Genomic DNA, 11,747 nt, shown 5'->3' on the forward strand with positions numbered 1-11,747 from the left:
AAGGCTGCTAGAGGAATCTTCCCTGTCCCCTGGAAGACCCACACCTAGATGCCAGGGCATGCTAGCTGAGAGATGGACAGAGAGGGAGTGTCCTGATAGAGGCAGATGCCACGTGTGCATGCACGCCCATGCACCCACACATTCCTCCATCCAGACACACAGTGTCCCAGGATGGGTTGGCCCAGGCCACAGCTGAGTTGCCATGTGTCACCATCTTTATTGACAGAAGCAGCAAAGGATTTCCCCGCCTTCCCCAGCCCCACTTGCAGAACATTGTTCACCTGTCACAGGGGCCAGGAACGCAGGGGGCGGGATTGGGGGTGGGCTGTCCCCTCACCCTCGGCCTCCTCGGCTCCTCATCTGGGTTATCCAAGACCAAGCCTCAAGGATGGGTTTCTCATCCAATTTCCATACCACGGTCTGGTTTTATGAACTTCCTTTTCCCCTGAGGAACGGGACTTCTTTCCGCCCTGCCTCTCTGTTTCTTGGCCTCTGACCCCTAACGCTTTGTTCCTCCTGACCTGCAGTGACCCCGGGGGGCCTGAGCTATAGAGGCCCATTTGATGAAAGAGAGAGGGAGGTAGGCCAAGCTGGGGTGGGGTCCCCTCCACTTTATAGTTTGATATACCCCTCCCCATCCACTGCGGTGAGCTTGGCTGTTCACCCAGCATGACTCAATCTATTTTCCTCCCCAAATTCCAGGAGGCAAGGCAGGCAAGCTGGGAAAACCCACCTCATTTTCTCATGGGAAACTGAGGCCCACAGAGGTTAAGGCTAGCTGAGCATCATGAGGTGGACTGAAGATCCAGGACTCCCAGCTCCTGGCTCCCATGCTTTCCCTGAGGACCATCTGCCTTCTTTGAAGGGGGTTAGGAGTTGGGGTAGGGTGCAGAGGAATTTAGCTAGAAGCACCCCCTCCCCAGGGCTAGCCTCATTGCAGCTTCAAGGGGTTATCTCTGGAGACTTGGTTCCTGCCTTGGTCTCCAGTGGGGATGGGGTGGGGGTGGGGTGTCAAAGAGGATTGGGGAGCATGGCTGGTCCCTCCTATGAGGAGACTCCTAGAGCCCTCAAAGACTTGGGGATCCTGGCTCCTTTCCCCAAATGAACTTCTTTGGGGAATAGGGCAGCTGCCTTCATCAAGGCCTGAGCTAGGCTTTGTGTCGGTCTAATCTTATACAAGTGAGGTCCCTCTTTAAGAAAAGGAATACAAAATTACGAGTGCAAAATTAGGTGTAATTACCTATGGTAAGAGGCTCTGAAGCTCAACTAATTAGCTTCCTGGACAAGCCACCTCTGGTCGACACATCCAGGACCACCAGCACCCCAGCACTGATGGTCTGTATGAGGGGACTTGGAGGTTATTGGGTAGTCCAGCAGGCCCAGAGGGGAGCAGAGCGGCACAAGTCCACACATCCAGCCAGGCAGAGCTGGGCTTGGGCCTGAGCAGTTCAGTTCCACCCTTTCCTTCTCCCCAGGTAAGACTTCCTTCCCTTTGGGCCCCAGTCCAGCCCCCAGCTTCCTCACATTCCTGACTCTGAGCCCAGGAAATTCAAACCTTGGTTTATCCCTCTGAGGGCCAAGATTCAGGCCAATCCCCAAGGCTGCTCCAAGTCTCTGAGAGTGGGGTCAAGGCAGCCTGCACCCGTCCCCTTCACCTGGGCCTCACGCAGAAAGATCAGCCCAGCAACCATGCCACCCCACTCCCCCATAAAGACCTCTCCTCTGTCAGAGCTCATCCAGGTAATTACCCTCATCCCTGAGTCACTTTGGAGGAAACAAGGCCCAGAGAGGGAAAAAGACCCAGCCACGGTCACACAGCAAGTCCCAGCAGCACTGGGATCGGAGCCTGGGCCTCTGGCCCCTCGGGTGGCCTGCCCTGGCCACACCCACTCCCACTGTGTCTTCCTGGGACCATGCCAGCCCTCCCCAGGCCTACAGGTAGCTGATGTGCAGCGTGCTGGATTTTTCCCCAGCTGAGGGCTCCTGGGGTAGAAACTTCTGCTCCTTCCCCACCGCACTGCTAAGCGGCTGCTCCTGCCCACTGGTGCCAGGCTGTGTGATCTGGCTGACCCGGCCATTCATCTCCTTGCCCTCCTCCCCGGCCTCCTCCTCCTCTTCCTCCTCCGTCTTCTCTGGAGGCCCCGCAGTGGGCTCCTGGCTGCGCACGCGGCGGGAAGGCCTTAGCAGGACCCTGCGGAAGCCCTGCTTGAAGCGGTAGGAGAGGAAGCCATAGAGGATGGGGTTGGCACAGCTGTTGGCATAGGGCAGCGCCACCACCAGGAAGTAGAGCCCAAAGAAGGCAGGTTCCTCGGGCAGCGGGCACACCACGTTGACAATGTTGAGCACATAGAAGGGCATCCAGCAGAGGACAAAGAGCGCCACCACGGCCACCACCATGCGTGTGACCCTGCGCTCGGAGCGCCGCCGCCGCTGGCACGAGGGTGCCCGCACCCGCCGTCCGGCCGAGCGCACCTTGACCAGGATAAGCAGGTAGCAAAGGCAGATGACCAGCAGTGGCCCAAAGAAGCCTAGGGCGGCCGTGTAGATGATGAAGCCGGCCCGCCAGGCGGCCGCTGGCTCGGGCCACTGCATGTGGCAGGTGCTCATGCCACGGGGCACCCCTGAGAAGACCACCACAGGCAGCACCACCACGGCCGAGGCCACCCACACGGCTGCACTGACCGTGCGGGCCACCGGCGCTGTGCGCCAGCGGGCCGAGCGCGTGGGGTGCACCACCGCCAGGTAGCGGTCCACGCTCATGACGGTGAGGCAGAAGATGCTGGTGAACTGGTTGATGCCGTCCACAGCCATGACCAGGCGGCACATGAGGGAGCCGAAGGGCCAGTAGGACAGGGCGTTCTGGGCAGCCAGGAAGGGCAGCCCCAGCATGAAGAGCTCATCGGCCAATGCCAGGTTGAGGATGTAGACGTTGGTGACTGATGGGCTGCCCGCATGCCGCAGGACCACGTAGATGACCAGCGAGTTGCCCAGCAGGCCAACCACGCACACCACCAGGTAGACCAGTGGGATCAGCACGCCGCTGACTGCCAGCCCGGCCGGGCTCGGGCCTGCTGACACGTTGCCCAGGGTGGCAGCTGGGGGCCAGGCCGAGGAGGCATTCCCGGGTCCCGAGGTCGTGGGGCCCAGTGCAGGGTAGCCAGGGGTGTCCATGGCCAAGGACAGGGCAGCCAGCAGCTGGCTATCAGCCTGGGGGAAGAGGACAAGGTCCAGTCATAGTGGAGGGTGGCCCCCGACCCTCGGCTGCCCCCACCCCTCTACACTGAACTTGGAGAGGCTGACACGCACCATCTCATTTACTCTGCCCAGCCCAGAGAATGCATGGGGTTGCGTTCTCCCCATTTCTCAGATGAGGAAACTGAATCTCCAAGAGGTGATGCAACCCTCTTCTGTGGCACAGCGCAGGTGTGGAGCACAACATGGGCCTTCCTGGCTCCAAGAAGCCAGCGCCAGCACTATGTCTTCAGTGTCCCCTGGCCTGAGCACACAGTAGGGGTCCCTAAATGCTAAAAAAGGAATCATGCAACTAAATAGTGATGATCTATGCCCTCTCCTCCATACCAGTGCTTTTCAATTTTTTTTTTCTGCCCCAACGCCCAATGTAAGAAATGCATTTTACATTGCAGGCCAATGAAGTCAGATTGTTTCAAAAAACAATACCTACCCAAACAACAACAACTACAACAGTTGCCCTTTCACATATGATGCCCCAGCTGACAGGGACCATGACATGACTGCATTAGCCACCAACAGGTTTCAGCCCTCAAATTTGAAAAACGCAGTTTCATATCACAGACCCTTAATCTTGAACCAGGTCCCTAAGTGAATGTCAGAGGATTCATGGATTCCCAAGATTTGGGGGGAAAGTTTAACGTTTCTGTGTCTTTTCAATATATTCCTCAGATTCCTGGTGGTATTAGGAATCACAGGCTCCTACATGTCACATTCCCCGGAAGTCAGAGCCCGTGGGCAGCTCTTTATCCCAGCCAATGCCACTGACCCCACTTCCGTTGGAGGCAAAGGCCACGCCAGGTTGCTGTGAACCTCCTGAGTAGGCAGCTGAGGCTCCCTCTCCCCCAGAGTCTGATTTGTGATAGAGGGATTTCTAATATACCAGATGGACTGCCGTGAAAGCAAACCCAAGGATGGCTGCTACCCTCCGGGCCTTGGGGGGGAGGTTTCCCAGAGAAGAGGACATTGCAGATGGCTCTTGACACATGAGTAAGAGCTCACTCTTCAGACACAGTGGAAACTAGCATTTCCATTTACTCTGTTAGCATCTTTCTCATCACAGCACCCATGAATTCTAAGTAGCTGGGACTTTCCCTGGCCTCCCTGCTAAACTTTAGGCTCCTTAAGCGTGGAGACCCTCTCTTCTTCAGCTTTGAACCTTTTTTCCCCGCTGTCTCACACACAGCACAAACTCTCTATAAGTGGGTTTTGTGGCATCAGCTGAATCAAAGAGGGACTAGAGAGGACACTATTTAACCCAAAGAAGAACTGAATTGCTATGAGTGGAACTTCAGGCACCTCTGACAAAGGCCATACCCTGGAGATTTGCCAACCTCCTTCTGTAGAACTTGCTGGCTTGGTGTCCCAACTAGAAGCCTCCTCTGGGGCCACAAACTTCTCCTCCATCTCTTCTTCCTAATGACCCCACCACCACCACCTACAGTCCAGTCCCCTCTTGAGCAGGAAGCTTTGAAGGAGAAAGAAGCTTCAGCTCCAGTATCTTCCTTCTGCTCCACACTGGGCCTGCAATTCCTTGATGAGACTGAGACCTAGAATTTTGGATTCAGTGGCATTGAATTGGGGAATGTCAGAATTCCAGAATGCTGCAATCAGACAAGCTTCCTCAGCTGGTAGGCGCTTACGTCACCCATTCACCTGGCCACCCTCTATGCCAGTCATTGTCATAGCACCCCCAAGGGTCAGCCATTACAACCCAGGGCTAGGGGAAGGGAGTGCCAGACTCCCAAGAGAAGCAGTGAGGTGGGAGATCTTCAAGCTTCAGGACCTTTTTCCCTGGGGAAACCCCAGCTCCAACTCCTGCCGGCACACAAATGTACCCCTGCATGCACCAGCACACGCACTAGCATACAAAAAAGCCTGGCCTGGCAGAAGCACAGCACGACCAGCCAGACCCTCCCTTTGTATTGAGAGATGAAATGCCCCCTGCCCCCAAACCCCTAGCTCCCTCAAAGTCTCCCTGCCTCCATCCTCATCGAGACCCATCTCCTCTGTTGATGAACAGTTGAACAGGCTGGGTGCCAGAAGCAGGGAAATTATAGCTTTCTACCCACGTAAGCCAGACCTGCAATTTAGGTGCTGCCTTTTCTTTAAGGAGCTGGAATCCTGTGCATGATCTAGTTTCTTCTTGGAGAGGAGGGACTTTGCTTCTATGTCTGGTTTATCTTTGGGGACCAACTTGCTGAAGAGCTGGGGCCAGACTCCTGTGAGGACTGTTCCAGGGAAGACAAGAGCCCAGAGAGGGTGAGAGGCGGCCCTAAGCCCCACAACAATTCCGGATGCTCTGGCCCCCGCCCCCACCAGGGATGCCAGATGCCCCAGTCTATGTCCATTTAAGTCTGATCCCCAGCCCCACTCTTCTAGAATGCAGGCTCTTGGGTGCAGGGACCCCAAATAATTTATTTACTTAACCCGGGCAGCTAACACAGCCTCCAGCAGATCTGCTAATGCAGACAGAGACAAGTGGGTCAGCAAGTGGAGCTCTGAGGTGGGACATGGTTCCTGGACAGAGACCTCAAACTCATATTATGAAATCCCCCATGAAGCCCAGGAGGGAGATTTATAGAAAGGAGGAAGTAGAGGTTTGGAAAGGTGAAGTAACCTGCACAAGTCTACCCAGCTAGAGAGTGGGAAGCCAGAATTTGAACCCAAGTCTGTCTGCTCCTCAGCCCTCGGTATCTCCTCTCTAATGGCCTCAGAGGGAGAAGAATCAAGGACTGGGTCAGGCCTGGACAATGCCGGGCTGAGGCCCCCCTGGGTGTCTCTGCATTATGCTTGCGCTGTGCGCCCCTGGGCCTTCCCCAATTGGTGCCAGTGCCAGCTGGCTCATTCCCACCCCAGGCCTAGGTTCAGACCCCTATGAACACACCCTGCAGACTCCAGGCTGGGGACTTGGGCTCTGCCATGGAGTGATGATGCTGTATTGCTGTGTGACCTTGGGCAACTCACTTCCCCTCTCTGGGCCTCAGTTTTCTATTAGCATGAAGACAGCCTTCCCAGGGTTGTTGTAAGGATTAAATGAGAGTTAGTGAGGACACTGCCCAGCATGGCCGGGTGAGCAGGAAAGCTGGCACGTGAGCTAAGGAGGCCAAATGACATGATGGGTCTGGTTTCTTCCACCTCTGAAATTCTGCTGTTCTAGGATTCCAAGATACTAGAATGTGGCATGAGATCCTCAGCTCTCCTCCCTCCCTGGGCATCCCTACCTTCTCACATCCCCCAGCTTCATTGTGGGCAGAGGACAGCTCCAGCACCCCACCCTCCAGGCCTCCTCCAGGGCCCCAGCCTCCTTACCTGCCCATGGGGTGAGGGCTGCCCTCCTTGCCGCCAGGCCGGTTCTCATTCGGCTGCCCCCTCTTCCTGCCCAGGCCCTGGGTGCACCCACAGCACCCCTTAACTGGGGTCCCCACGCAGCGCCCACTTCTAGATCATTTGTGGGTCTGGCCCCCTCCTAGGCCCGCCACGGCCATGTCTGCCCACAGAGCCTCTCCCATCTGGTCTCCGGCCCCGACTTCCCACCGGCGCCCAGTACGTCACCCCCCATCTCCAGGACACATCCTGAGGGGGGGGCAGGGGCACAGATGGGGGGAGGCAGGCAGGAGTCGGGGTGGGGGTGGAGGGAGAAGCTTCCTGAAGTGAAGAAAAGAAAAGGGGAACAGGAGACTGTAAGAACTGCAGGGAAAGGGGGGAGGGTCAGTCGGAGGTTGGAGGGAGAGAGACAGCGTGTAGGTGGAAAGCCAGAATGAGGGGGAGTGATGAGGGATACGTGACAGGGAGAAGAAAAGGAGGAGGAAAGAGGAGAGCTAGAGAAGGGGCGAGAGGGAGCAGTGCAGAGAGGCAGGAATAGAGAGCAAAGGAGGAGGAAGGAGAGCGAGGGGGTGGCAGGCAGAGTGACAGAGAAGGATTGTGCTACAGATGGTGACATGGAGCGCCCGTGAAGGAGGGAGCAGGAGTGGGGGGTCGGGAGGGGCCGGGGGAGGGGCGTAGGGGCCGGAGAGCAGGTGCAGGGTGAGCGAGGAGGAGGGATGGCCGGTTAGGGGAGGAGGACGGAAGAGGGAGGAGTGGGGGGGCAAGCCCCGTTACCGGGGAGATTTCAGCCACCCACGCTGGCCTTGGCTCCTGCAAGGAGTTGGAGAGGCGAGTGGGACTGGGGTGGAGGCCGGGAGCTGCGGAGAATCATCCCCCAGGCCACGGTGGATGGTGGCACAGGTCCCCTGGGGTGACAGCTGTGTCCTGAGGCAAGGCCCAGAGTGGGGCTGGGAGGTACCAAGAGGAGGGCTGGGGAGCACTGAGCGGGGAGTCTGCAGCCCTGTGGTGCAGCCTGATGAAGGAGGGTGGGGGCGGGGCAGGGAGCTTATTAGCCCTGGGATTTCAAGCCCAGAGGGGCCTGTATCTGGGGACCCCTGGGCAGGGTGAAGAGTGGAAGGACAAGGTCAAAACTAAATATTCTAGGCTTTGAAAGTCAAGAGGCAAAATCAAAGATACTATATATAGAAAAAACAAATCTCTGCAGTTTTTTAACCAACAAAATTCAAAATATAATAATAATAATAAGAATTTATTGATCTAAAAAGAAAGGAATTACTTTGCGAGAAATAACACTTTGCTTAACTGAGGTTCAAAAATCCATGTTTCCTATCATCAAGTGCATTAGCAGCACCCACCTGTAAAAGCCTTTCCTTCTCACAGGCTGTACAGAAACAGGCAGTGTTTGGCCCAGGGTCCTAGTTTGCAGACCCCCGGTCTAAGATTCCCTACCCTGGGGCCTGAGTACAGGCCTAGCTGCCTCTGAGCACTGTGTCCCAGCTTGAACTGGCCAGCTAAATGACCGTGGAAGAGGCGTCCCCTCTCTGGGCCTCAGTTTCCTCAACTGAAGGGTGGGAAAGTTGGACTAGGCCTTCTCTAAGCTCCTCTCTCAACACAAGCATTTAAAAGCACTCAAGGATCAATTCATTGCGAATTACAGCTGTTTCCTATGAAACCCTCCACATGTGCCAGCTTCTTTGCAACCATCACCTTTACAGAACCTCGAGCCCAGAAAGGGGAAGAAGTTTACTCAGAAGGCCCAGCCAGCAAGTGGAGAAGCTGCACAGCATCTTTCCAACGGTGGGCTCTCACCCCGACCCTGAGAGAGCTGCCCCTGCTTGTGGAGGGCAAGGGGAGTAATCGAGAAGAGAAGGAGGAAGAGAAGAAAGAAATGAATTTCAATTGAGCACCTACTATGTGCCAGGCCCATCAGGCCTCTTTCCATAGTAGCCCATTCCTTGGACCAGGGCTGGGTCTACTTCATTCCAAGTCCCCAGGGCTGGCACACAGTAGGCCCTCAGAGAACCAGGACCCACTTTTTCGAGAGGTGCTATTCTGGCTGCTGCAGCACACAGTAGGATTGGAAACACACCTGGAGCCACCTGGCCTCTTGATGCTGTCCCTCCACTTACCAGGTAACCCAGGTAGGCCCTTCTACAGGCCTCAGTCTCCCCATCTGTACACGGCAGGAAATCTAGGTGGACTCCAAGGCAGCTTCAACATGCTGGGCTCCGGGACCTGGTTCTCAGGGTCGGGGGAGGGATTTGTGGGACTGTGCCCCCACCCCAACCCTTGCCCAAGGCCCTCCCATGGCTTTTCATCATGCTCCAAATAAAACGCCCCCTGCAGCCCCACCAGGCTTTGTACCATTTGAGTCCTGCCTCCTGCCCCAGCCGGTTTCCCCCACCAACCTGTGTTCCAGGCACACCCAGCCTCGTTCATTCACCTGTTCATCTAGCCAGCCGTACTCTCTGGTCATAGAGGGCATGGCCAACGTGGACCTCCTGGTCTTCCAGGCTCTGGGGATAAAGTGGTGAACAAGAGAAGCTCCTGCTTCTTAGGACTCACACTAGGGGAGACAGGCAATAAACAATCACAAATATATACATACTACAATCTCAGTGCCAGGAAAGGAGGTAAAAGCAAGGAAGGAGAGAGGGGTGGGAGCCGTTTTAGATGGGTTATCAAGGAAGGCCTCTCTGAGGAGGTGAGCGAGAACCATGCAAATGCCTCACCCCCATGTGTATGAGAAAGGCCTCCTTCAGGTCTCATCCAAGCATTTACCTCCTCCTGGAAGCCTTCCCTGCCTGGATTAGGTAGGCCCTACCCCAAGACTTCCCAGAGCCCCAGGCCCACCCCCATCCTGGCCTCCAATCCATGTGCTCATCAGGTCAGGGGTGGGGTTTGTCTGCTGTGCTGGGCAGTAAGCTCCAAAGGGCAGACTGTGCCAAGTCCTCTTGCCACAGGGTCCCCAAGCCTGGCACACAGTAGGTGCTTGATGCCCATTCGAGGATACGAAGGGGATGGATGGATGGTTAACAGCAGAGTGATGGCAGTGGGGGAGGGGGCAGAGTCAGAGACGCCCTCCACAGGGGCTTCCTCGCATAGAAGTGACCTGGGGGCCCTGCCCAGCCTCTCCCCGTAAGGGTGGCAGTGTGGAGATGAAGGGCAACTCCACATTTTGTCACTCTGGGAGAGGAGGTTGCTGGTCTCGGGGTGTTTGGGAGCTACGGGGCAGCCCCATCCCGCCTGAACTTGATGAGCCAGGCCTCTGATTTGAAGCACCAGAGCCCTTGGCCTCAGGCCTGAACACGGTGCCTCACTGCCATCATGCTTGCCTGGTATCCTGGAGGGGGGCCTGCCTGGCCCACCTCCCTGCTAGACAGGACAATGCTGTATCTTCCCCAACAGACCCTGGCCTCCTCAGAACTAGGGCCCTGTCTCCGCCTTCCAACTAGACGGTTCCCTGAGGCCAGCGACTGTATGTCTACCAATAGATGAGTGACTTTCCAAGAGCAGGACCCAGTCTCCTTAAACCAGGCTGAGAGCCAAGACAGAGCACACTCCTCACTCCTCTCCCTCCACAGTGCCTAATCCAACAACTGAGGCTGAGGTCTGTCCTTTAAAATTATGAGATGAACCGAAACCCTTTCCCAGCCTAGCGCCTAGGGCTTTGTCACTGGAGTCCCCATCAAGGCAATCCCCTTGGTTCAATAGTCCCTGCTGGCTCCTACTGGATTTGAATCTTGACTTTGCTACTTATTGGCTGTGTGACCTTGGGTAAGTGATTTAACTTCTCTGAGCCGCAATCCCTCATCAGCAGCATCTACTTCGTAGGGTTGCTATGACAATGGAATGAGTTAATGCATTTACACAGCAGCAGTTCCCAGGAACACGGAGGAGGATATATGTTAGCATGATTCTCACCTCACCTCAGCTTCCGCGGTTGAGGGGAGATGGGTTGAGAGAAGAGGCATCTCAGTTGGAGCCCCAGCTCTGTCATTATCAAGCAATATGTGCTTATGAAGCCCCTTTGGCACTCTGAACTTCAGTTTCAAGCTCCACCTTCCTTCCTAGACCCAGAGATTCTAGAGAAGGTTACGGGAAGGAAATGGCTGTCAGCTCCTCCCTTCCAGCACCCAGGCTTACTGTCTCTGCCTTGAACTCTCATCTCTCTAACCTGGCTACTGCTCTTCACCCACAGCCTCCCTCCTGGGCCTTTTGCTTCTGTCCTCACTTCCTGCTCAGCATCAAAAGTGAGTCTGTTAGGTGGTGCAACGGTGACTCAGTGGCAGAATTCTCGTCTGTGATGCCGGAGACCCGGGTTTGATTCCCAGTGCCTGGCCCATGCAAAAAAAAAAAAGGTGAGTCTGTTAAAACCATAAATCATGAAACCCTCCAATGACCATGATTGTTCATAGAATGAACAGTCCCTACCATGGCCTAAGGGCCCCGTGTAACTTGTTTTCTGCCTGCTTCTCCTCTCATTCTAAAGCATCATGGCCTTTACTCTGAACCTTACACACCCACCTAAGGCCCTTTGCACAGGATGGGCCCAAGGTCCCTGTGTTTACCCTTCAACAGATTTAGGCAACACCTGCTCTGGGAAGCTTCCCTGAAGCCCTCCTATTCCTAGGCACTCCCTCCTTTGGGCTTCCTTTTTATCTGCAATGCAATTATTTTAAATCTTGTTTTATTTTTGTAAAACTACTATTTTCAAGTAAATTCAAAGTTCTAAAAAAGACACATAACAAGAAAAAAGATGTTCTGGCCCACACCTTGTCCCAGAGGCAGTTCCACCCTCTTAGCTATTTCTCTATATAGTTGCCTCCATCATTCTAAATACCATGTTTATCCTTCTGTCTCCTAATTCGCCAATTTTGCACATTATCTACTGACTTCTATTATGGGAGATGAGGGAGATGAGGGTTTTCGATTTCTTACATGCTCTCTTCCCTTCTCCCCATCGTCTCAACAGAGTATAATTTTGTGTTAAATGCATATTCAGTGTTTTTATTATCAATTCAATGCGAATATTATCTCCTGCTCAGACAGGAGTTGATATTTGCCTCATGTTTTAATTTGCTTTGTTTTCTTTGAATATCTTAGTTTGCTTGCACTAAGCGCTCTCACATCCTACAGCTTCATAGAAACCTCACAATAGGATTTCCAGA

The 11,747-nt window shown here is 54.8% G+C and overlaps 1 protein-coding gene across 1 annotated transcript; it reads right to left on the bottom strand.

Annotated features, from left to right (window-relative positions):
• Window positions 1-220: 220 nt before the first annotated feature.
• On the bottom strand, window positions 221-6,752 carry SSTR3 (somatostatin receptor 3). The gene is made up of 2 exons (XM_077167840.1): window positions 6,562-6,752; window positions 221-3,207 (listed from the first exon to the last, which is right to left on the bottom strand). Exon 2 carries the CDS (start codon window positions 3,169-3,171, stop codon window positions 1,933-1,935), a length of 1,239 nt encoding a protein of 412 aa, XP_077023955.1. The 5' UTR covers window positions 3,172-3,207; window positions 6,562-6,752; the 3' UTR covers window positions 221-1,932.
• Between the last annotated feature and the right edge of the window lie 4,995 nt (window positions 6,753-11,747).

This window comes from Tamandua tetradactyla, chromosome 7 (assembly GCF_023851605.1).
Source record: "Tamandua tetradactyla isolate mTamTet1 chromosome 7, mTamTet1.pri, whole genome shotgun sequence".
Taxonomy (NCBI): Eukaryota; Metazoa; Chordata; class Mammalia; order Pilosa; family Myrmecophagidae; genus Tamandua; species Tamandua tetradactyla.